We start from the raw sequence: 27,720 nt of genomic DNA on the forward strand, positions 1-27,720 counted from the left end.
AAATATTTTGACAGCAACCCCACTGCCAAAATGGGGTGTCTATTCCGAAAGCCATTTTTAACATGAGAAGGTTCGGGTTTGGGCAACAAAACAACAATAACAACGCGAACAACAACTGTACTTTAATTGTTCTACAAAAGGGAAGGGAATGCTTACACCGGGCAATGCCGGTTAACAGGTCCTGCTAGTTTAAAATAAGATCCAATACATGTATGAGAAGAAAATGTCAACTTACAAACATAAACCTGCATGGCCATCAGCTACGAAACTTCCACATTTCTCATCTTTTAATGTATTGCCATTAATTTCTTTCTGTACCATGATAAAGCAGTGATGAGGGTTTTCTTGGGTCGTTTGTGGTTGAGTATCATAATGTACATTTTTGCTCTAGAATAGAAATAGGAGGAAAGAAACAATAAGCATTTATCTTTAATAAGGAAAAGAAACATCAGAAAAGGTTAGAAAAGTAACTCATAACTGTGAGGTTCTAATCATAATTTAAAGATCTTTAAATAAATCCAGTGGTGGTTGGGGGGCACAGGGTTCAATTGGAAAAGCTTCAAATTTACTAACAAAGCATTTCTGGCAATCCACATCCTAAGAAAAATAAAACTTGAAATAGAATGTGTTTTCTTGTTGATGTGGCAAGAATTGCAGACTAATATAGCTTTTTAAAATCTTCAAAAAAATATATCAAAATATAATTATCTTTTAACAGAAATTTCACAATTGAGAATCATGAAGATAGTACTATTCCAGTAATAGTCAGAGCACTGGGTTTAATTGGAAAGGTTCAAATAGGTAATTTGAAACTATCTCTTGCAGTGCATGTTTTTACAAGCCCAGCAAATAATATGTATACTTTTGAATTTTTGTGTGTGTGTATATATATATGTTTATGGTCAGCTTAAAGATTGCAATGCAATTAGCCTTCAAAACACTTGGGTCGAAAGAAGACAATTTTAATAATTTTAAAACATCCCTTACTTATAAATATTCTTAACTATATATTCAGACATACTACCAGGATTTTTTTTGTCTGCTTTGTTTTTTAAATTAGAAAACATGTCGCCAAATCACCGTGTAGGGATATTTCTCCATATTCGTCACATTAATTTCATCTGTCCCCTGATGAACTATTTCAGTCCCTTTGACAAATCATGATTGGTTAGCAGAGAGAGAATCCTAGAAGCAATGAAGAAAACCATGCCTTCTCTCTCTCTTCTATCCCTGTCCATTGGATACTCAAGCACCAACTACCTTTGCTTGAGGATAAGTGCTGACTGACTTTCTAGAATCCAATGAAATTTCTTTTCTCCACTGAGACATTGTCCAACTTTTTTATACTTATACCAAATGACTTTCTCTTGCCTGAGAGTTTTCGTTATATACTTCTAATATATATTCATTTCTATAAATGGTGACTTTAACAGGATTCCTAAAAGGGCCTGAAGCATTCTTCAGGGTACAGATGAAAGTAATGAGTTCTGCAAACACACTAAATTGCACACACATTTTACACAGGAAAAATGTTTTTAATCAAAAGTTGTCAAAATATGCAATGAAATAAATATTTATCTCATCTTCTCTGCAAACAAACAAACAAGATTTTGTGTCTGCATTTAAACTTTATGATATTCAATTTTATGATTTAACATCTTAGCATTTAAGGCAAGAGGTTTTGCTCCTCTATTGTATACATGTAACACGAATCTTTTTCTGTCTCCCTCTCCTGATGGTTAAGTGCTATTGGATTATAATAAATATTTATGAGTCATCATGAAATGCAAAGCCAACATATTCATTTATATATGAGTTTTCATAATCATCATTATGGCATTCCAAGAAATTCTGTATTCTGCAACTTTTTTTTTTTTTTTTTTTTTTTTTTACTAGAGTGTCACATTTATTAAGAGTTAATAAATGTTAACTTGTCATTGGGTAATGATGGAAATTAGGCAGAATTTGATTGAAAAGGACTGCTCAACACAAGCTTGTTTACATTGTATTTGAAAACAAGCAGATTATAGTCAGCCAGGAAGAAGTCCCATGGTATTGTGTTCTACAGATGGAAAGAAACTTTGCTCATGGGATGTTCATATAGTTTATGACACAGATAGAGAGTAAGGGAAATTGCTGACAGTAATCATAGCTATACGAGTGTTTGCTGTGAATGTTTTACTGGAGAGGGGGGGGGGGCATACACACCCTAGAGGAAGACCTCCAGTCTGTAGTAGAACAGAGACAAAAAAGGAATGGTAACATTCAATGCTGCCAAAACTAAGCTTCTTTCCTTTAATAATTAAAAGAAACTTTCTCAACCACTGATAACCATGGCTAATGATACATTATCTGAAAGTACTCCGTTCAAACTCCTCGGCTTAACATTCACAGAGAACTTGAATTGGAACAAAAACATTGATTGGTATTGCCAAGGTTGCTGCAAAGAAGGTGAGCTCTTTCTCTACCATGCTAGAAAGTTACTTACACCTGATAGTATCCTGTACCTCTACAAAGCCACCATTCACCCATGCATAGAGTATTGTTACCACATTTGGGCTGGTGTGTCTGCTACTAGTCTCATTCTTAGACAGGATTCAAAAGAGAGTCACCAACCTAATAGGGCCTGCACTGTCAGCTTCAACCTCTGTCGCATGTTGCATTTCCCTGCCCGTTTTACAAGTATTTTAATGGTGGATGCTCTGATGAACTACAAGCCCTTGTAGCCCCTCAATGTAAATACCCTCTCCTCCCCAACAAACCCGACAAGCAGCAAAATCCCACCCCTACACAGTAGAGATCTTCAGATGCCAAAAAGCCTTCTACTCTAGTCAAGCAATCCAAGGGAAGAAACTATAATAGTTTCTTCCCTTGGATTGCTAGACTTTAGAATTTCCTTCCAGGCCGCTGCTTGCCTGACTGTACTGACATGCAGAAGTTCAAGTGTAATGCAAACAGATATCTTGCTGCTCAACTCCCTACATAGTATCTGTGCAAATTATGTCCCAGATAGTAGTCCCCCTACATCAAAGTGGCACTGTGCCTTGTTTGGAGTGAAAATGCAATTTTAAAAAAATTTAAAACTTATATTTACATACCTACACAAACTTTTTTATCTAACAACTGTTATCCATATTACCGTCAATATATTCGTTTTGTGTTTAGAGAAGTAATAATTTGGTTATAACTGTACAACTTTGAAACACTGGTTCTACCAAATTGCCAGAGAAGCAAAAATCGAGCTTGGTTTGAGGGGATTGTTTGAAAATATGAAGTACCATAATTTTAGATATAAGCATAAAGTCAGTTTCTTTAATATGCATAAGTTATAAATTCTATGGATGAAATAGTAGAGTAGATCCAAGCATTGGTAGAGCAACCAATCTAAGAGAAGGAAAATTCTGAAATCATACCATTTCTTCTCTGCCTATCCTGGCATTGCTTCCAATCATTTTGGATTTTTTTCTTGCCACTGGGTTTAACTGACTCAGAAGTGCAGCTCGAAAGTGTGAAAGCTTTGCTTCGTTGTGAAGCCACTCTTTCAGAGGGTACCCATTGTCTCTCAAGATAGGAGGTTAATAACAAAAGTTTCAATACATATCCAAAATAAAATGTCTTCAAGCTATTAAAATTTATTTTCACTATTTTATAGAAATATAAAAACAATAGAAATTTTTGCTATTTCTTTTGCACTTTTACTTAAACAAAATTAAAAAAATAAGTTTTTATTTTATTTGAAATTTTATAAAAAATTTGTTTATGAAACTATAAAAATATTTTTTTCATTTTAAAAATGAAAGTTATTTTTTATTTAAATTTATATGCTTAAATATGTTTACGAAAGTATAAAAATAAAATTATTGAAATCAAAATAACAAAATTTCAAACATCATAAAATAACATATTCAATACATAATATTCCCAAAATAGTTTTAAAAGATTTAAAAAAATGTTTTCAATAATTCTTAAAAAAAAAAAAATTCAATAATTCTTAATTAAAATAAGACCAAAAAACTTTTCAATGATTATTAAATAAAAAAATAGATTGGAAAAAATGTAAAAGTACAGGGCAGATATAGGCGTGAGAGAAAAAAAAAAAATGAAGGAGCTGATTTGCTTTGTCACCACTTCCGGTAGCAGCCATGCTGGAAGTTAGGAAGTATGTTTGCTGTTATGTATTTATGCCTTTAAACAAACTTTTACATATAAATGTATAACATTAATAGGAATACAATTAAATAGAATAATTAAAACAGAATCTAGAAAAAACACAAACTTTGATGGCAGAAAACTTACTGGAATATAATGATAACTTCTGATTACAGCACTCAACATTTCATTTCTTTTTACTCGTAATAAACACACAAATAGTTTGCATTTTTTGTGAAATTTGAAAAGAGAAATTTGTTAATATACTTTGAGCAATTTCTGTAATGTTTTCACATCTTCATCCCGCAAATAATATAGGCAATCCCGTGGATGATGTGCATGTATCCCTTTAGTTGGACAATCGTTGAACTTATGGCATTTCTGTAAAATAAGTAAAACAGACTTCAGTGCACTTGAAAGTCATTTATCTATCACATTAAAAAATATAGAAGTATAATTTCAACGTTTGCAGAAAACCAAGTAACGCTGCATAATTTTAATGAAAATCAGGTGCTTCTATATCATAATAATGAAAAAATATTGAATTTCAATGGTACTTACATAATTACCAAGTGTAAAATAGTAACATATCCAAAATTATAGAAAAACAATAAGGTAGAAAATTAATTATTCATGAAAAAAAAACATTTGTAAAATCTAGCAATTTGGTTTCAAAATCTATCAATTAGGTAATTAAGTTTTTAATTTCTCGGAAATCTTAAGCTTATTTCTAAAAAGTAATTTCGGTAAGTTTTAAAAACAGTTAAAAAAAAAGTTATTTTTAAAAAAAATTCATAAATTATATATATAATGTTATGTTTACTTTTGTTTTCTGAATAAATTCTGTCTGCTACAAATTGTTTTCACTGAGTTACTTCCCCTTTTGCTTACATCACATGACCCAATATGTAACTTTATCAAACTGTTTTTGACCTTACAGGAACCGTTTTTCATGAATAATTTTCTATTTTATCGTTTTCCGTAATTTTTGGATAAGTTACTGTTTGCGACATGACAATTACATAGGTACCATTTGTTTTACTTGAAATTCAATATTTTTTCATTACTATAATATAGAAGCACCGAAAATCATTTTTTAATTAATTGTTTTTTGTGAGGCTTTTAGGAATATCGACCCGAATCATAGAAGATTTGTAATTTTGCTTTCCTTTATATTCTCATTATCTTGGTTTTGTTAAGTCTGAGGGTGATAGCCCCTAGAAAAGAAAAGTTGCTCGTCCGATCTTTTTTTTCCTCCATTTAATAAAAAAATCATACAGTATTACTCTAAAAATTGTCAAACTTAAAATAAACTTTCAAAAGATGTGACTAATTCCTTCTATTCAATTTTCACATCAACTATGTGGCACACATCAACACTGGCTTTAACAAGATCAGATGTACGACTTTTCTTTTCTAAGGGCCACTACCCCTTGGACTTAACACCAATAAACGGAGTACAAAAAAGAAAGAAAAAAATGGTGCTTCTATATTATAATAACGAAAAAAATATTGAATTTCAAGTATAACAAATGGTACCTACATGATTATCATGTCACAAATAGTAACATGATTGTTCATGAAAAAAGACATCTGTAAAATCTAGCGATTTGGTTTCGAAATATACCGATTTGAATTGAAGAGTTAACAGAGAAGGTAATTAAGTTTTCAATTTCTCACAAATTCAATCATTTTAAAAAAAAATTCAAAATTAAAACAATTAAAATGTTTTTGTTTTTTTTTAATTCAGAAATTATGTATATATGTTAGGTTTATTCTTGTTTTTTTTTTTTTAATAAATTCTGTCTGCTTTCAACTGAGTACTTCCCCTTTTGCTTACATCATGTGACCAAATATGTCCGACCCAGCATTTAATCTTATTGAAGATTTTTTTTATCCTTATCGAAACTGTTTTTCATGAATAATAATTTTTCTACTTTATTGTTTTCCATAATTTTTGGATATGTTACTATTTGCGACATGACAATTATGTAGGTATGATTTGTTTTATTTGAAATTCACTATTCTTTTCATTATTATACTATAGAAGCACCAAAAAAAATAATTACAAAGTGGATGCAAGCACAAGTCTCAAAATAAATAAATAAAATGTCCATTAAAAATTGATTTTCATTTAATAAAAAATCATACAGCATTATTCAGTTTTCTCAAAATTTTCAAATTTAACCTTACAAAATAAAGCTTTCAAAAGATGTTGATTTCTTTCTTTAGGTAAAAGCAACTTGCTCACTTGTAAGTGAACCAAAAAAAATATCTTCTACAAAATTGTATTATAAAATGAAAAAATTATATAAATTTATTAAATGCCAAAAATCTTACTCAAATTAGATAATTATGACTTTTGGTGACTATAAAAAAATGTAATGTCTTGGTTTGTTTACAAAGAATAGTTTCCTAATTGAGGAGGGGGGGGATACTATCATAATGGAAGAAATCACCCTAAATTCTCGCCCTAAAACTGAGGACCTGCTACTCAAAACAACGAGGTGTGACAAAAAGGCTGACTGGGAAGACATCAGGCAACTCATCAGAGATGCTCCATAGCGAAATATATTTTCTCTTCCAGCTGAACAGTGTGCAAATGAGACCACTGAATGGTTCAAAACTGCAATTGAAGCACATATTCCCACACAGAAATTCTATAGCAAGCTCCACTCTCCCTAATGGTTTACTTCCGCTTGTGCAGCTGCCATTGTCCAAAGGCAGCACGCATTCTGCAGATTCAACTGACATAAGTCCAGTTCAAACAGACAGAAGTATATAGAAGCTAGAAATAATTGTAAGAGAGTAATAGCGACAGATTACACTGAAACCATCAGAAAATGCATCGAAGCACAGAAATTACACCATGACACCACTCTATAACAGGCATGAGGGGAAAACAAATGAACACATATCTAAGGAAATGGCAGAAACACTAGAGGACGACCTCAAATCTGTAGTGAAATGGGGACAAAAATGGATGGTCACATTCAATGCTGCTAAGACTAAGTTTGTTTCCTTCAATAACTACAAGAAACCTTCTCTACCACCAATAGCAATGGCCAAGAACACATTGACTGAAAGTACTTCTTTTAAACTCCTTGGCCCAACGTTTACAGGGAACATGAACTGGAATATATATACATTGAGAGCCTTGCCAAGGCTGCTACAAAGAAGGTGGGCTCTCTCTACCATGCTAGAAAATTACTTATGCATGAAAGTATCCTGTACCTCTATAAGGCCACCATTCGCCCATGTATGGAGTACTGTTGTTACATTTGGGCTGGTGTATCAGTTGCTTGTCTCTCACTCCTGGACAGGGTTCAAAAGAGAGTCGCCAACCTGATAGGTCCTGAAATGTCATTGAGGCTTCAGCCTCTGTCCCATCGACGAAATGTTGCATCCCTCTGCCTGTTCTACAAATACTTTAATGGTGAATGCTCTCACGAACTGCAAGCACTTGTACCTCCTTCACGTGACTACCCCGGACAAGCAACTAAATCCCACCCCTTTACAGTAGAGATCCCTAGGTGTAAGAAAGCCTTTTACTCCAATAGTTTCTTCCCCAGAATTGCAAGTCTTTGGAACTCCCTTCCGGGATTCTGCTTTCCCAACTGTACTGATATGCAGAAGTTCAAGTGTAATGTGAACAAACATCTTTCTACTCATCTCCCCGATAGTAGCCCCCTACTTCAAAGTGGCACTGTGCCTTGTTTGGGGTGAAAATTGAATTAAAAAAAAAGATGGAAAGGGAGGGGGTTATTGGTCACATGCAATCAAAAGAAAAAAGATACTGCCAAATAATACTGCTTCGCAAGATGATACAGCCGATTTTGTACGATTCTTTTGCATGTAATGATTACATAAGTATGCACCATCTGTCATATATTTATGTCATACATAGATATGCATCTACACCTTTTTATAATGAGCCTCTTTAGATCAATGTTTAAGATTTTTTTTTTTTTTTTTTAATCACAGCAAGCACCATTCATACAGGAGAATTTTTATTTTTATGATGTCCTAACTCAGAAGAAAATGGAATGATTACATATGGATCTAAATGCATTAAATGGCTGTAATATTTAGAATTATGATATCATTAGTGGGAGGGAGGGCTTTGTCCAGATGTAAAATAGACTTAAATATGATATTTTAATTTGTCCAGCTTTTGTATATATTATTATTATAGTCATGATTTCAAAAGTAAAAAAGTATTTCTGTGCCATCAGCTAGAATTGAAACTGAAACTGCAGCATTCAAAGTTAGTAACATTACCAATGTGACATGCATATAATCCAATTAAAAATAAACTAAGATGAATATACAAAATATTTAACGATTTTTTTTTTTTTTTTTCAATTTTGACCCATTTTTGATCCCTTAAAAACAATTTTAACCGGTTAAAGACCCATAAAAAAAAAAAAAACTGCCTGTAAAAAATCCAATCATTTGAGGCCTCCTACCACCGCTCTATGACTTTTAGTTTCAAAGGAGATAGAGTTTGAAAATATGGAGACAGACCAACATATAGCCATTTATATACTAGATTATCAAAAAGAAAGAAAGAAATGAAAAGAACACAAAGTAATTCTTATTGTTGATAAATCTCTACTAAGTGAACAAGACCTAGTTTCACCAAGGTGCATATTGATAACTTCTTGATTCAATATATACCACTTACTAAATGTAATACTACATTATAAAACTTGCCTACTTAGATATAAATAAGTCACTTACCCATTCCCCCCCCCTTTTTTTTTTAAATGGAGAGTAGATAATACAGTGGATGTGTTATCGGCAGCTCCAGTAACTCTCGCTTCTCCTATTTTATCATTCAGTCCTCATTCAATGAGTGATTTTTCTGACAAAGGATGAAGAAAAAGCTGCCTGCTCTATCTATAGTATTGAGCACATTTGAATTTAATATTTAACATGTTTCAAGTATTCTACTATATAATTACACTCACCTGCTCTATCCAGGATATTGAGCACTATTGGTTTCAGCATATACTATAACTCCTAGTAGACACGAACAAGGTATTAAATAATGGAAGCCACGGTTGCAGAGAGGGGAGAAGGTTAAAGGTATTTTTTTAGGGCTATAGTTGCTCACCCCCCCCCCTACACACACAGGCAACACCGGGTACCCAGGCTAGTCTTTTATAAATTAAACAATGAGTGTGAGTTTATAAAAAGATCAAAAAACAACATGGACTCACAACGACGATGGTGGCGACAACAGAGATGATGAGAAGATCAACCCATGTGAGGGTGTATATATAACACAAAGAAAAAATATGGTAAATGTGAAGTCTTCAAATAGTAAGACGTTTTTATTGTTTTTTTATCATATATATTCAAGCATTTGTTTCAATTAAGCTGAAATAAAATGAGGTAATTTTTTTTTATACTAATCTAATTGTACGACTTACCTCTTTTTGATAAAATGTTTTTTGGCACCCAGCACAAAATTCATGTTGACAATTTTTGCAAGTAAAATGTATGCAGCCACCTTTGGCAAGAAAGTATGGAGTCAAGCATTCCGGACAAACTGAAAATAGTAAAAAAAAAAAAATGTAAATGTAGTTTTCTTCAACAGCTGTAGTTTTTTGTTTTTTTTCTTTCTTTTCTTCGTCTCTTTGAGTCAAGTAAATAAATTCTCACGTCTCAATGCAGTACATATGCATGATTAGTCTTCTTCAAATGAACTATCCCGTTATCCAAATCAGGATCTTCTAATTTTCATACAAACAGCAAGAATTCACATGACTGTTGAGCATAAAATCAGCTGTGCATCGCCATTTCTGGACTTTAGAAAAACGCACAGACATGTCGGCATATCTGAGATAATTCATTTTCTGCAATCACTACAAGTTTCCCCAAAAGAATTGTTTTGTATATGTTCAAAAATACCTAGCAAGTTTCCAATTTGTTCAAAAACCTTAAGATTCTTACCTACAATGTCATAGAAAGCCAGTTCTGTTCTATAGAGTAAAGACACGAAGACCGTTTACATCAGGCATGTTGAAGATAAAAACATTTATCAACATCTGGCGCTATAGTTCGATGATTTTCACTTGAGCACAAAAACCTGAATTTGAGTAGACTGTTTTAATACGCACACACACACACACACATATATATATATATATATATATATATATATATATATATATGAATAAAAATACAAACGGTGGTTGATGTTATGAAAAGGAAAACCTAAAATAGATAAATCGTTATCAAGTTTTCAGCCCTATTTCAGGGGACATCATCAGGATGAAATTTTTTTTTTTTTTTACATAGGCATCACCACTTATCAAGGCCAAGAGGCCACTCGAGGATAAGGGTTCAAGAGTGTACAGTAGACAATTGGACAATATAGGAACCGTGAGTAATGGAAATTCAGTAAATTTGTTAACAAGTTGAACGCCCCATCAAGAACTTGTTTACGTTAGACTTGAAGATGACCATATTGTAGTCAGCTGGAAAACGGAAGAAAATTCCATAGGCGTGCAGTTCTAAGAAAGAAGCTTTGCTCATGGAATCTACGTTTAGGTTTAGGCACAGATAAAGAGTTAAAAAAATGTTGAAGAAACAGGTTACAGACCGCATGCGAGTGAAGAAACTTTATGTTCCTTGTTAGTCTGGAAAAGAATTTACAAAAGGGGGGGGATTATTCTATGTATATATTCAGACTTTACATGCATATTTACTGAACTGTTTTTTTTTTGGGGGGGGTTAACATTTTTATATTTGTTTAATGTATTTTTATTTGTTAGTTAGTTTATACATTAATTTTATTATATGTGTGTGTGTGTGTTGCTAAATAACACTATACCATGGACTGTATATTAACTAAGGATATAAAAATTGATAGAAAATGGTCTTGAAAAACATCTACATGAATTTCTTTTATTTAAATAGCTTAATTATTATCTTGGCTTCTCATTAAAGTAGTCAGAGTCAATGTTCAATTCTCTACTCGTAAAAAATAATTTCAGAATATTGTTTTATTCAATGAGTTGTTTCAGACAAAATATAAAGACATCTCTCATAATTGATTATAATTTTTATATTAGCTGCAATTGGAGTTTAGCAAATGGCAAATCTTCTTAATAAGCAAGAACTCTTTCTCAATGTTCCAGAAGACTTCAACAAGGTTATCATCTGGAATGTTTCAATCCCTCTTCAAATTCCTAACTCTACCATTCTATTTAATCTCTTCAGAAAATTTTTCATGATCACTTTATCTTCCTCTACCCCCACTTCTGTCATTTCAGGTTCATTTTGTGCTTCACAAAAACTAAAAACCACTATTTACTACTTCTACCATTATTTTAACTGGTATTTAGTTGATTTCTTGATCTTACAGCCCAGAGGACCTTAGATTATTTATTTTTATTTAATCAGTTTACGTATTGATTATTTTATATGGTGACATTTTTTTTTATTACTGTATATCAACTCATTTTTTTTATAATTATTTTAATGTTGACACTATACCTATTGTAAACAAATCTTTGTATACAATTTATTGAACACAAGTCACTATTTTTAGCCATAGGAGTGGTGAAATTAACTTTATAACCACTAAAAACGCATCGAAGCACAAAAATTAGGAACGCGTGACTGCTGGAAAATCTATAACAGTGTAGTAAATAATGGGCAATCAACAATTCCCCCATTAACCAACAATCACAAAGTTGTTTGCTCAGCAACTGACAAGGCTAATATGCTTGCCAGTCGGTTTGCCTCAAACTCCACACTGGACCCTTCAAATCACTCCCTGCCTGACTTTCCTTTGCAGACAGACGTCACGCTAGACGATCTAAAAATCACCCCTTCTCAGGTGTATGCTATCATAAAAAACCTTGACACTTCAAAAGCATGTGGACCTGATCTCATCCCAGCTGTGCTATTAAAAAAGTGCTCAGCCGAAGTAGCTCCAGTTCTCTCCAAACTCTACAACAAATGCCTTAATGAAGCTTGCTTTCTAGGCTGTTGGAAAACTGTTTCTGTGGTACCAGTATTCAAGAATTCTGGCGAAAGAACTGACCCATCAAATTATCGTCCCATTAGCCTCCTCCCACTTTTCCCAAAAATATTTGAGACCATAATTAACCATGCTCTAGTCCATCACCTTACAGATGCTAAACTTCTGACTGACAAACAATATGGATTTAGACAAGCCTGTTCCACAGCAGACATCCTCACTGTAATCTCTGAACGTATATACCATTCACTGGACAAAGCAGGGGTGGGCAGAGCGGTAGCTCTAGATATATCTAAGGCTTTTGACAGGGTATGGCATGAGGGTCTCAACAGTAAAATTAGATCATACAGTATCACTGGTAGAATACTTAACATAATTAAATCCGTCTTAGAAAAGAGAAAAATCCAGGTTGTCCTTGACGGTCGTACATCTAAATAATATGATATAAATGCGGGAGTGCCTCAGGGGTCTATTCTTGGACCTCTATTGTTTCTAATATTCATTAATGACCTCCCCGACAAAATTGTCTCTGAGATGGGTATATATGCTGATGACACCACACTTTATAACAGGCATGACAGGAAAACAAATGAACACATATCTAAAGAAATGGCAAAAATACTAGAGGATGACCTCAAATCTGTAGTGGAATGGGGACATAAATGGATGGTCACATTCAATGCTGCCAAGACAAACTGGTTTCCTTCAATAATTACAAGAAACCTTCTCTGCCACCTATAGCAATGGCCAGTGACTCCCTGTCTGAGAGTACATCTTTCAAACTGCTTGGCCTAATAACGTTCACAGGAAACATGAGTTGGAACAATTACATTGAAAGCATTGCCAGGTGCGCTGCGAAGAAGGTAGGCTCTCTCTACTGTGCTAGAAAACTACTAACACCCAAAAGTATCCTATACCTCTATAAGGCCACCATTCGCCCATGTATGGAGTATTGCTGTCACATTTGGGCTGGTGCATCTGCTACTAGTCTCTCGTTCCTAGACAAGGTTCAAAAGAGAGTCGCCAATCTGATAGGTCCTGAACTGGCATCTAAACTTCAGCCTCTGTCCCATCGGCGAAATGTTGCATCCCTCTGCCTGTTCTACAAGTATTTTAATGGTGAATGCTCTGGCGAACTGCAGACACTTGTGCCCCACAACATAAACACCCTCGACAAACCCGACAGGCAGCTAAATCCCACCGCTACACAGTAGAGATCCCTAGATGTAAAAGATCTTTCTACTCCAGTAGTTTCTTTCCCAGAACTGCTAGACTCTGGAATTCCATTCCAGGTCCCTGCTTCCCCAACTGTACTGACATGCAGAAGTTCAAGTGTAACATGAACCGACATCTTGCTGCCCAAATCCCAACATAGTACTCCAGTAGTTGTTGCCCCTGATAGTAGCCCCTATACCAAAGTGGCAATGTGCCTTGTTTGGGGTGAAAATGTAATAAAAAAAAAAAAAATAATAATAAAAAATATTAATGTGCAACTGAATAGAACAGATCCAGGACGATTTGAACTCAACATGGGCAATTCAATAATCTGCAACTGTATCCACTACTTCAATTATGATCCCTCATGTTAAATTTTAATATTTTGTATACCTCTTTGTGGCTTACCTTTACCACCATTATTATTTTTTGGGGGGGGAGGGGGAGTGATCAGCTCGATGAATACCATCACATTCTGTGAAATTGGCAATGCTGTGTTCAAATCCAAACAGATCTATTATGATCACTTACACACTAATATCGCCCCTACTACTACAGATATTCAATTAATCATGTTTAACAAATCATTTTTCAACATGTATTGCACTTTGACATGAAAAAGTTAATTTACTGTTAAGCAAGCAGATCAAAACAAATTTAAATAGTCTTGTATTGATCTTGAAAAACCTTCTCCCATCACTGCAATGTTGCATCTCTGCATCTGTTTTAAAAGTACTTTAATGGAATGTGCTCTGATGAATACTTGGCACTTGTGCCCCCTCGACCTACATACTCCTGACTAATCTAACAAGCAACAAAATCACACCCCTTCACTATTGAGATCTCTAAATGCCGGAATGCCTTCTATTCTTATAGTTTCTTCTCTGGAACTGCTAAATTTTGGAATTTCATCCCTACTTCCCTGATTGTATTAACCTGCAAAAAATTAGATATAATTTGAACAGATTACTCCCCAAAGTCCTCTGGTAGACACAATCCAAAATAGTAGACCCTTATGCCTTGTTTGGGGTAATAAAAAAATAGGGGGGAGGGTACTTACCGATTCCATTTTTTTTAAGAATCAATTTAAGGCCAAATGCTTGATTATTTGGATCATTTGCAGTCAACCATTCGTTGAACTTTTTACACGAAAGCCTTTGATGTTGATCTTGCCACTGTAAAGAGAAATAAAAAGAAAAGGTATGCTTTGACAATCGATTATTCAAAGACAATCCACACAAATCTGTAGAAACCTAAACAGAAGTCAAAATGTAGACAACATTTTTCATCAGTTTGACAATACTTTAAATTCAAATTAGTCACAGAAACTTTTGTACATAAAATATTTTTTTCATTTTCAAAATGAATCAACCATTTTTCCATGAGTGTAACCCTTTACCACACTTGCATATTAATGATCTTAATTCATGTATGCACCAAAGTGACACCATACCACTTTCCTGTATACATCAAAGTATTGGATGTTTATTTCAAATAAACCTCAAAGATGTGCCATGCTAGGCCTTATGTTATGACTAGGACAATGAACACCATCCCATAATCTCTTTCTCTTTAGCTGAGCAATTTGAAGACAGTTTCACATGACTACTAGGCTGCCTTGTCCAACAGGTTGAGGGTGTAGGTTTACAGATTATGTAGCTATTGTTTCTGACTGGTAATACAAGAGTTCTAATTCTTAAGTAACAGTAAGAGCAGCTGCTCTATCAACAGTTGTATAATATTGTGATAACTGTAGTGTCATGTTGTGCATGGAACGGGACCGCATTTATCTTCCATAGGCTTTCAAGAGGCCAAACACTTCAAATAAAAATTCAGCTAATGAGTTTTCTTGTGTGAACTTTGTCTACTGATATTTGACTTACAACCACTTTGTCCAATGTGCTTCATTACCAATATAAATGACTATGACAATAAATAGGAAAACAATCAGAGATTTTCTCCCAAAAAAAGCAATCAAATTAACTTCTCCTTTGAGGTTCTCTTTTACAACTACTCAAAGGCTTAAGACTAACCTCAGTGATGTGAAATCATTTCTTCTGGTAAACTCCTTTAAGTAAAAGCTGACTTACACTTCTCAATTTTCTCTAATTTTAACATGATGAGATGACTCTCACTTTGCTGTAAGGTTTCGGATGAACATATGCATGGATTTAGGTCTTATATTGTAACATCTTTCCTAGTATTAGGCAATCAGACATACATGTATTTTAGATTAACCTTAGAACACAACATTATTTATACTTCCTCCACCAAAGCTCCTTTCCTTTAACATTTATAAGAAACCTTTCCAACCAACGATTGCCATGGTTAATAGCACCCTATGGGAGAGTTCATCATTCGAACTACTCAACTTAAGATTCACATGTAACATGAATTGGAAATGCATAGAAGACATTGCCAAGGTTGCTGCAAGGAAGGTGAGATCCCTCTGCCAAGATAGAAAGCTTTTCACACCTGCTTGTATCCTAGATCCCTACAATGACTCTATTCACCCATGCATGGAGTATTGTTGTCACACCTGGGTTGGTATACCAGCAACTAGTCCCTCCCTCTTGGACAGGATCCAAAACACACACACACACACACACACACACACATCTAATAGTAAAATATAATCATAGTTTACATTTTTTTGATGCAAGTAAATATCTGTCCCTGGATGTGTTCATATAATATTTTACTTTGGCAATCACTGTGTAATCAAATACAACAAAATGGAAGATTTGGAAAGATCCAAGAGGAAGGAGTCACAGAAAGCGATATTAAAATAGAATTTTAAGTTTTTCACAAAATATCTCAGTCACTCATGATTAAGGAACCTGGGTGCTTCAATAAATTAACAATAAAAAGGACATACTCAAAAAATTGTTCATTTTTGAGCTGAAGTGACAGTTAAATGTCCAAACTCGTCTCGTGAGTCTGTCATGCATAAGTTTGAAATCAGATTCTCATTGTGCAGATTGCATCATCCAAAATGGATGCATTCCTCTTCACTTACCGGTTTCATACATTTGAAACATGTGGCTCTGCGACAATGTGGGCAATTCATCTTCAACCCATCTGCATGATAGAGGAAGCCATTTTCACACTGAAAGAGAAGTTTATCATTTATTATGTAATATGGAAAACACAAACAATTTCAACAGACAACATCTGGACAAAATATAGACAATTATTTCAAAGAATTATAGTAAATCATTTGATATGAACATTTTCAGTATGTATTAGACGACCCGTAGCCTGTCGGGTCATTTTACATTTGTGTATACATTTAGCAATCTTAATTGTGAAGACGAATAGATTGGATGGATGGGTTATTTAATCAGCATATCAACCTTTGTGGGTCATTTAATGCTGTTTTATTTTTGTTCTTTTCTATCAACCCCTTCTGGGCTATTCAATGCTGAATCTAGTCATTTTGGGGATAGTATTTGATGTCGTATCCAGTTATTTTATAGGAGACTTTTATTCTTGAAGCTCTTTGTATTTTCAATAGTTAGTTTGTAGCTTTTAGTTTGGTTGTTTTATAGTGGATTTTATCATTTTTGTCTTGCAGGATGCTTTTGCAGAATATAAGGTTTTTGCGGGTTATATTTTTTGGAAGAGTCCTATTTCTTTAATATAAGATAAGATTTTTCTGGTGCTGTTCTCTTTGAAGATTATTTGAAGATCTATTTCTTTATAGTGCTTTTTCCTAATTTGTGAAAGATCTGTGTATTCAGTTAGTAAATGTTTTACAGTAAGTGGTACTTGATAGGGAATGCATTGGGGTTGAGTTTCTCCTTTTAGGAGGTAGGAATGGGTTAAGTGTGTGTGACCTATTCTAAGTCTTGTTAAAATGACATTTTGTTTTCTGTTTGTCTTTTGATAATCCTGCCTCCTCTCTCCAAGTGTGGGTTTTATATTGTATAATTTGTTATTTGTACTTTTATTCCATTGACTTTGCCATTTCCCAAGTATATGGCTGTTGATCAGGGGTCTAATATCCGTGTATGGGATCCTGTACCCATCAAGGTTCAACTTTATTGCCTCCTTAGCCATAGCATCGGCTCTTTCATTGCCCCTGATTCCCACGTGGCTAGGGATCCAAATGAATATTATTTTCTTTTGGTCGGTAATGAGATTTATTTTGTTTAGGAGTTTGATAATTGTGAGGTTCTCTTGTTTTCTATTTTTTATAGCTGTTAAAACGGATAAGGAGTCAGAGAATATAATGAATTTTTCTGAGTTTTCTTCAGCAATGATATCCAGTGCTAAATCTATGGCTCTGGTTTCAGCACTAAATATAGAGGCTTCATTCGGAAGTTGTTTGCTAATTGTTGTATTGTTGTAGGTAGCTGCACATCCAACTCTATCGTTATCCTTCGAGTCATCTGTGTATATGTATGTATAGTCAGAGTAGCATAGCTTGATATTTTCAAGTTCTTCTTGAAATATGGCAGGATTTGTTTTTGATTTTTTATTTTCATTTAAGTTCAGCATTACATCTAGTTGTCTCATAGTCCATGGTGGGTTTTCGGATATTACAGAATAGTGGATATTTGTTATTGGAATTTGAGATTCTTCTATACTGGTTTCCATTCGAAGTCCGAAGGTTTTTATGGCTTTTTCTTTTCTGTTAAATAGGTTTCTATATTTGGGGTCAAAGGTACATTGATAAGTGGGGTTTGTTGGGCAAGACTTTAGTTTCAGGTAGTATTGTAAGCCAAGTTTTTCCCGTCTGAGCTTTAGGGGTGCTTCGTGGGCTTCTGCATATAGGCTTTCTTTGGGGGATGTTCTATATGCTCCCAAGATTAGTCTTAGTCCTTCATGGTGAATGGGGTCAAGGATATTTATGTAGGAAGGCCTTGCTGACCCATAAATGAAACAGTCATAGTCCAGTTTCGAATGAATTAGAGTCCTGTATAGTTTTGGGAGTGTCTGTTGGTCTGCTCCCCAGTCTGTGTTAGCGACAACTCTTAATAATTGTAGTGCTTTGTGGCATTTCTGCTTTAAATATCTCAGATGGGGAATAAAATTCAATTTTTTGTCAAAAATGATCCCTAGGTATTTATATTGATCAGTAATATCAATTTTTTTGCCATCGAGTTTGAGGGTTGGATTGTTGTGCATTTTTTTAATATTACAGAAGTGCATGCACTTCGTTTTAGACTCGGAAAATTTAAGACCATTTTCTGTGGCTCACCGGTTTATTTTGTTTAGGTTCAGCTGCAACTGTCGCTCTATTGTTTGGACATTTTTTGATCTATAACAGATCAAGAAGTCATCGACATATAGGGAGCAGTCGGTTCCAGGATTTAGGCATTTGGCAATATTGTTAATCTTTATATTAAATAAAGTGACTGATAGTATGCTTCCTTGTGGGACCTCTTCCTCCTAGTTTTCAAGGTCAGAAAGGGTGGATCCCACACGGACCCTAAAGTCCCTGTCAGATAAAAAATCTTTTATTAGTTTGGGTAGTCTTCCCTTTAGACCTAGATTGTGCAGGTCTTTCATAATGCCATATCTCCATGTTGTCTCGTAGGCTTTTTTCAAATCAAAGAAGATGGCCGTTATGTGTTCTTTTTTTATGTATCCCTCTCTAATGAAAGTTTCCAGGTGTACCAGGTTGTCAATGGTGCTTCTTTTATTTCTAAATCCACTTTGGAGGTCTGTTATCAGACCATTTGCTTCGAGGTACCAGGTTAATCTTTTGTTTAGCATTCTTTCGAATGTTTTGCATACGTAACTTGTCAATGCTATGGGTCAGTAGCTTGTGGGATCAGACTTAACTTTATCAGGTTTGGGGATGGGGATCACTGTTGCTTGTTTCCATATGTCAGGGAGTTTACCCCTGATCCAAATGTCATTGAAGATGTTTTGGAGGTAGATTAAGGATTTTTGAGGTAGTTGTTTCAAGAACTCGTAGTGGATTTCATCTGGCCCTGTTGCAGCGTTGTGTGAACTGTTTATGGTGTCGGTTAATTCAGATAGGATGAAAGGTTTGTTGTAGTCTTCTATATTGTCTGAGTTGAAGTTTAGTTTGTTTCTTTCAGCATCTAGTTTGATTTTTTTGAATTGTGGTTTATAATTTTTGCTAGAGGAGTTTTTTGAGAAGGTTTTTGCGAGTACATTTGCTATATCCTTTTTTGCTGGTTATTTTTGTATTATCTTTTGACAGGTGTTTTAACAGTGTTGGTTGATTTTTACCAGATATCTTTCTAACCATATTCCAGATTTGTTTTGTTTTGGTGATAAAGTTCAGTTTGCTGATATAGACTCTCCATGACATTCTTTTAGCCTCCTTAATTGTTCTACGGGCTTTTGCTCGGTTTTGTTTGAACTGGTCTAGATTGTGGGTAGTGGGATGACTTTTAAATTTTCGCAGTGGAGCTTTACGTAATCTTACCGCCTTTTGGCAATCTTCATTAAACCAAGGTCTTTTATATTTTTTGGATTTGGAGCCTTTGGGTATACATTCCCCAGCTATTGACATCAACGTATCAGTGAAGTGTTCCATAGAGTTCTCCGGTTCATCTTTGTCTATTAGTTTTGCATTGCATTGGGTTTTATATTCCTCCCAATTTGCTTTATTTAGCTTCCATTTGGAGAGGTTATCTTCAATCGGGATTGAGTTTTCAAGTATGATGGGAAAGTGATCGCTACCACATGAGTCATCATACACTTGCCAGCTGTAGTCCATTAATGTGGCTGGATCGTATAGCGACAAATCAATAGCTGAGTATGTACCTGAGGCAGGGTGGAGATATGTATTGGAGTTTTGGTTCATGAGGGACAGATTGTTATTGTTGATGATATTTTCTAGTTTTTTACCTTTTATGTCTGTTTTATTGCTTCCCCATATGATGTTGTGGCTGTTGAAGTCTCCTAGTAGGATGTATGGTTTAGGATTTGGTTGGTTGTTTTTGTTTTATGGCATATCAACCCTTTTCGGGTTATTTAATGCCGAATTCAAAGATTTTGAAGAAAAATTTTTAATAGAATATATTTGTTGTTTTCAAATCAGTTTCTATTTAACACATAGTTGAGACCCTAACAGGTACTACCACTCCAGGTCAGAGTGGACCTGGGAGCAATGGTAATTAAAGGGTGGCTCCACACTCCCCAAAGCCCGCAAGCTGGGGCCTCACCACTGGATATAGTTTAAGGTCATATCCAGGACCGTATGGTTTAGGAAGTTGTTCTATTATTTTGTTGACTTCGGCTTCATTTATGGGGTCATGTGGTGGGATATACATGGAGCAAATGTTGGTAGTTTTATGTAAAGTGGTTTTCACAGTAATTACTTGTAATGTGGTGTCTAGAGTTATTTCACTCTGAGGGATGTCGTTTCTAACTAGAATCGATACACCTTCGGAGGCCCTCTGTCCAGTAATGTGTATAAAGTTGTATTGGGTGTAGTTTTTTATAGCGATGTTATCGTGTGTCTTCAGAAATGTTTTTTAGGGGCAGATGATAGCAGGTCGTAGTTTAGATATTAACAATAGCAAGTCGTTTATGTTTGCCTTAAGTCCTCGGCAGTTCCATTGAATGATAGTTTGAGTTTTTTTATTGTGGTCTGTCATTTTATTTGTCTGGGGGTGTTTTGTCTTCTACTTCCATCTCCTCCAGTGTTCCTATTTTGTTTCTTCCTCTTGAGGTTGATTGGGATCTAGATCTTGGTTTATTAATTGTTTTTTCTTTAGTTTTCATTTTATTGGGTGATGGTGTTGTTTCATTTGATTGAGGGGTTGTTTTCATTTGGTGAGTTTTTTCTTTTTCTTTGTTTGATTTAATTTGAGTTTTTTGATTTGTTGGTTCTGTTTTTTTTTGTTGTACTCTCTTTTGTAGACTGATTATTTCCAGAGTTCAGGATTAGTGTTTTAATTTCTTTCATTAGGTCTTTCATCTCTTTTATCAATTGAGATATTTCTTCAGTTTTTATTTCTGGAGGGTTTTTGGTATAACTTTGACAACTTTGATTTGTGTGTATTTTACCATTCTTGGTTACTTCTGAGTATCTTGCGTTCATAATTTTCCTGGCTTCCGGGAAGGTAATATTTTTTGTGTACTTTATTGTTGTTATTTCTTTTAGCCATGTTTTGCATCCTTGGAAGTCAGCTGAATGGTTTTCCTTACAGTTTGAGCATTTGGGGTCTTTTTTGCAGTCACTATGTTTTGAGTTTTCACCACATCTTATACATATTGGTGATTTGGTGCATTTGGATTGGTGATGTCCAAATTGTTGACAATTGTAGCACCTTTTGGGTTTGGGATGTATTTTTCAACGTTCACTTTTAGGTATTCAATTTTAATCTCACTTGGGGGGTTTGTGGAGTCAAAGGAGAGTATATATGTATTTGTCAATATAGTTTCTCCATTTCGTTTTATGCTTATTCTTTTTACTTCTGTAACACTTTGGGATGATAGATAAAATTTCCTCAGTCGAGCAATTTAATAGTTGACTGCATCTAATGACTCCTTTTGAGGAGTTTAGGTATGGGTGGGGATAAGTTTTAATTTTGATATTGTTAAAGGTTTGCCATTTGAGAATTTCTTTAGCTTGTGTTTTTTGTTTCAATTTGATAAGTATGGTGTTGTTTTGCAGTCTTTTTATCATTTTGGGTTTTATTTTTTGAGAAAATTTTTTCCATTGTAAAAGGTGAAATTTTATTTATTTCATTTTTTTCAAGTGTTTCCATTACTAAAAATATTGTGTTTTCATTGATTAAGCAATTCTGTTTGTCCTCTGAACTTGAGATGTCGGAAACATCAGAGAAGTTTCTTTTTTGGGGGGGTTTTGGGGGTAAAAAAAGCCATAATCAAAAAGGTTGGTTTTTTCATCATCTTTGCTCCCCACCCACCTCGGAGCCCTATATGGGAAGTGCCTGGGGCGAAACCCATTCGCCCAGGCTCAACAAGGATACAAAGGTGATATACTCGATTTATGTGATATCATTTATGAGCACCTGTTTTCCTTTGATGTTACTTTGGGATACAAAGTAATTTAAAGGGTTTGCAGCCATGTCAGATATTTCACTTCGTCGATTGATCCTCAGCCACCGCTTTTTACCATATATTAGGGAGTAGATGTTATTTGTGGGGAAGGGATAGGCATATTGTGTTGATGATAGGTTTATGGGGTGGGCGATATATGGTGGGGCTTGACGTGACCAGCCGATTGGTCAGATCGGGCCCCTCCGACCGCCCATCTAGCTCAGTAAGGGCCAAAGTGGTGTGTTGGGAAGTGGGGGTACTAAATCCTGACCTCCAAATCTCTCAACCACCAGGATCCCTTCCTAAGGGTATTACGGGTCGCTACCTACGGCCAACAAGTAGCCCCATTGAAGAACTTCTACTCTCTGCACGGGGGGTAGTCGGCATATTCTGATGCCCTGCCGACAGGGTCCAGTGGAATCTAATCAAATTTTGAAGAATAATTTTTTAATAGAATGTATTTATTATTATTTATTTATTTTTATTTTTTTTTATTTTTGGTTTGTTTTTTATTTAACCCATAGTTGGGACCCTAACAGGTACTACCACTCCGGGTCAGAGTGGACCTGAGAGCAATGGCAATTAAAGGGTGGCTCCACGCTCCCCAAAGTCTGCAATCTGGGGCCTCACTATCAGATATAGTTAAAGGTCATATCTAGGACCGGGAAGTAGGGAAAGAAAAAGAAAGGAGGGGGGAAGAGAGAGGGGCTGTTGATTTTTTTTTTTTTTTTTTTGTAGGACATAATTAAGTTTTACAAAAGAGAATAGAAAACAAAAACAGAAATCAATGTAGGTGGATTTCATCTCAGAAAGCCAATAGGCAGCCTGATCTGGTAGCACCAGGAAGACGAATAGAAAGATACTTTTAAATTCATTAATTGCAAACTTATGAAACATGCATTAAATTTAAAAAAAAAAAAAAAAAAAAAAGTATCAGTATTAACCATTTTTTTTTTTTTTTTTTTTTTTTTTTTTTTACATTCCTCCCAATGCTTAATACTAACATTTAATTTCAGGTGTGATTGACGATGAAATGAAAATGTACTACCCTGTACATGAATTGAGCTCAAAAACTTCAGATTATGAGAATTTTGTGTTTTAATACACCCACCCCTTTCTATTCTCTCTTCCCAGTACTTATCACATTTGCTCCTCCCATTTTATAAATTTAATGTAAAATCAACAAAGCAAGATTATCAGAGTTTTAGTATTATACTCATTGTCTTTGCCAGCTTGTTATTGCTTTGCAAATTTATATTATTTGAAATATTCATTTAAAATAATAAAAGTGAACATACACATCTCCAGCTCACTTCAATGATCACACATGCAAATTTATTTTTATAGAAAAAGAAAATGAAGCAGCATAATCTTCATCTTAATCATAACTGATGATAATAATAATAATAAAGAGAGGAAAGAATGATTACAAATGCAAATTTAATTTTTATGAACAAAAGAGAGGAGACTTAATCTCAATAACTGAAAATATAAAATAAAGGAAAGAATTTATTTCATTTTAACAGACCCCCTTCGCCCCCCCCCAAAAAAATCCCTTGTTCTTGATATTTTTATGACTAAAATAGGGATGCAGATGCTTTATCTATAGATTCTAGCGAGAGAGCACAAATAGTTTTCTTTTTTCTTTTTTCTTTTTTTTTTCAAGTACAACTTATCTACTTATCTTGTATATTTCTTTTAAAACTTTGCCCACACAGTTATTCTTTAAAATTTGATTTGCACATTGTCTTATTCTTTTAAAGTTTTGTTCCGATTTATACAGCAAGATTTATCTCGCATATGACATTAGTAGGAAATCAATTGTTATTGATAAAAATAAATGATTTATTATTCCCTAATTTTTTTTATTTTTTTATTATTTTTACATAGTCACCAATTATCAAGGCCCAGAGGACACTCGATGATAAGGGTTAAAGAGTGACAATGGGACAATATCGTAGTAATTGTTAGTAGTGTAAATTTGGTAAATTAGATTACTTAAGGGGAACAGCTCATCAAAAACTTGTTTACATTGGACTTGAAGACGACCATATTGTAGTCAGCTGAAAACCAGGCAAACAGAAGACAGCTCCACAGGTGTGCAGTTCTAAGAAAGGAGCTTTGTTCATGGAATCTATGTTTAGATTTAGGCACAGATATATTGATAGTGTTTTCAGCTAGACGAGTGTTTCTCATGAAAGTTTTGTGAGGGTGAACCATAGATTGGAGCTCAGATGAGCAGTTGCCATGAAAATAACGATAAAGCAGAAATAGGCTCTCAACATCTCTTCGCTGAGAAAGAGGTTGCAGGGAAAAGAAAAAGAGCATACCCTAATAGGCTATGAAGTCTATTTTGAACTGTTAAGATAGGATAAGGTCTTTCTAACAGTTCCTGGTCAGATGTGGCAACAATACTCTATCCTTGGATGTACCTGGCTCTTATATAGGTAGAGAATTGCATCACCAGTGAGATATCTACTGGATTGATAGAAGGATCCCACCATTTTTCAAGTCTAATGCTTGCTAGTTTAAAATAACAGATTCCGTTCATAACTTTGTTGTAAACACACAACAGATTTATTCAAGTTTTAATTATGACCAATGAAAACAGATTTGTCATATTAAAATCAAAATGCTCACTGAATAAGAAATACTTAATTTTATATAAAAATATTAGAAAAAGAGAATCAATTTGCTTTTTTACTTGCAACTTGTTGAAAATCAAATCAGTCCCTCTAAAGAAAGGAACATATGAACACAAATGCTAAATATTTGTTCTTGAAAGAACTCCAGAGCTATTTGTCATATTAAAATCAAAACAATCATAGAATAACAAATAATACCTAATTTTATATAAATAAAGATCTTGTCGATCAGTCACAATTTTGTTAGATGTAATAAATACATTGCAGAATTTGTCTCATTTTGAAATATCAGAAATCTTAACTACTTTTAGAAATGGAAAATATTGTATTAATAGTAAATGATAAATTACCAACAAATAAAGTGGATGCCATAACTAAAACCTTAAAATCTTCAGTCTAAGATTCTACTAACTTATTCCGACTTTCTTATGTTATAAATAGAGCATAAAACATCACTTTAACAAAATAATCAGTTTTAGTGTGATGTCATGAATTCATAGGTGTCAAAACATGAATTCAAACATAAGTGATAATAAAAATAAATGAATGGGGAAACATTATCAACAATCAACATTTCGGTTAATGTAACCTCTGACCTTCTACAAGTCTATATTGTCAAACTCTGGAATCTTTCTGTTGAATCTTCACAGAATTTCAAACAGAGACTCTTCATTCAACCAATGGCAGCACTATGTCGCTCTGTCAGCCATGATTAGGTAGAAGTTTCAAGTGGGAATTTTAGAAACTTTAAACCTACTTTTGTTTCTAGAAAAAAATGGCCGGGGGTGGGGGGTCTTAAACTGTTGTTTGATCCATAATTACAAGATTTTATATATAGGTTCTAATTAAAAATTAAAAAAGAAATCCCTAAGATATACTATTTCTAAAATATTTATAATAAACTAGCAGGACCCATGCACTGGCATTGCCCGGTGAAAATATGGCACAAAACCAGAACAGATTCATTGAAAGAACTCCATCTCCTCAAAAACAAATAAAACTATATATATATAATTATGTCTAAAACATAAATGTTAAACAGGCAGGTGAATTAACACTATATAAAAAAAAAAATGTGCATGACCCCCCACCCTAATACAGGAAAGTAATAAAAATAAAAAATAAGTGTAAGAATATTACAATCACTGCTAAAACCATTCATTCTGGTATAATTTAATAAAGGAGTTATTTTTTGTTATATTGTTTATATATTAGTTGTTAAGTCAAGAAATGATGCCCGCAAATAAAAAGAAATAGAAAAAAAGCATGAAAAGGATGTTAATCAATCCTAAAAACATTATTTCTGGTACGTCTCAATAATTGAGAAAAATTTTTTTTTTTTAAATTTTTTTTACACATGGAGTTCACCACTTATCAAGGCCCAATGGCCACTCAGGGATAAGGGTTATTGTGTGTACAGTAATCAAAGGGATAGTGTAGCAATAGTATTGGAGAATTGGTAAGGTGTCATTACTTGAGGAGGGCGGTTCATCAGGAATTTGTTTGTGTTGGACTTGAAGACATCCAGGTTGAAGTCGGGAGGGAAACAGGCAAGCAGAACAGAGTTCCACAGGCGTGCAGTTCTAAGAAAGAAGCTTTGTTCATAGTATCTACGTTTTGATTTAGGCACAGATAGGGAGTGGGGAAAATTATTGACGGTGGTTTCAGCTAGTCGGGTGTTTTTTGAGAAAGATTGGCGAGGGGGGACCAGAGAATGGAGCTCAGACGAGCACCTGCCATGGAAATAACGATAGAACAATGACAGGCTCGCTACGTCTCTTCTGTGGGAAAGAGGTTGCAGGGTAAAGAAAAGGGCATCCCCCACCAAGCCACCGAGTCTATTTTGTACTCCGTCAAGGCAGGATAGGCTGTTTTTTGCATTCCCCGCCCAGATGTGGCAGCAGTACTCCATCTTTGGATGTAATTGGTTCTTATATAGATAGAGAATTGCATCATTAGTGAGATATCTTCTGGAGCGGTAGAAGGATCCCACCATTTTCCCAGCGACCTTGGCCACAGACTTGATGTATGTGTTCCATTTAAGATCAGGTGTAAAGGTCAAACCCAGGAGCTTATCAAATCCTGGAGCCTCCTTTAGACGAGAGCCATCCATTTCAATTGATGCCAGATGTGGATTAGAGTGTTTATGATGTAGAGATAGGAGCTTGGCCTTAGATGCATTAAAAGGTAACCAGCCACCTCTTTCCCCACTGTACCACGCGCTCAAGATCAGAGGAGAGAGAATCAGAGAGAACATCATCATTTACGGCCTTTGATGTGTTGCCATAGATGGTCGTGTCATCAGCATAGATGTCAATGAAAGATTTTAGTATGTGTTTTGGGAGATCATTGATGTAGATCAGGAAGAGAGTTGGGCCCAGTATGGACCCCTCAGGGACTCCAGCATTAATACTGTGGGCCTCTGATTTCTGCCCATCAACCACTACTCTTATGAGCCTATCAGATAGAAATGATTTAATGATAGAGAAAACATTTCCAGTTATATCATAGCTGGAAATCTTGTGTAGTAGGCCTTTATGCCAAACCTTATCAAAGGCCTTTGATATGTCGAGAGCAATTGCCCTAGAAATGAAACCTTTGTCGAGAGATTCGCTAATCCTATGAGATATAACCGTTAGCACATCTGCTGTAGATCTAGCAGAGCGGAAACCATATTGCATGTCGCTAAGAAGGTTATTTCTGCTGAGGTGGTTG

The 27,720-nt window shown here is 34.6% G+C and overlaps 1 protein-coding gene across 1 annotated transcript in view; it reads right to left on the reverse strand.

Moving 5' to 3' along the window:
* The window catches only part of LOC145252212 (uncharacterized), a 157,584-nt gene that overhangs the window by 11,143 nt on the left and 118,721 nt on the right, over window positions 1-27,720 (reverse strand). The window contains exons 16-20 of the mRNA XM_080111718.1: window positions 16,383-16,472; window positions 14,424-14,538; window positions 9,588-9,706; window positions 4,417-4,530; window positions 236-387 (exon numbers count right to left, since the gene is read on the reverse strand). Of these exons, the coding sequence (XP_079967844.1) occupies window positions 236-387; window positions 4,417-4,530; window positions 9,588-9,706; window positions 14,424-14,538; window positions 16,383-16,472 (590 nt within the window). The remainder of the gene's footprint in view (window positions 1-235; window positions 388-4,416; window positions 4,531-9,587; window positions 9,707-14,423; window positions 14,539-16,382; window positions 16,473-27,720) is intronic.

The sequence above is a fragment of the Euprymna scolopes genome, chromosome 1 (assembly GCF_053919585.1).
Source record: "Euprymna scolopes isolate OS-2025 chromosome 1, ASM5391958v1, whole genome shotgun sequence".
NCBI classification, from domain to species: Eukaryota; Metazoa; Mollusca; class Cephalopoda; order Sepiida; family Sepiolidae; genus Euprymna; species Euprymna scolopes.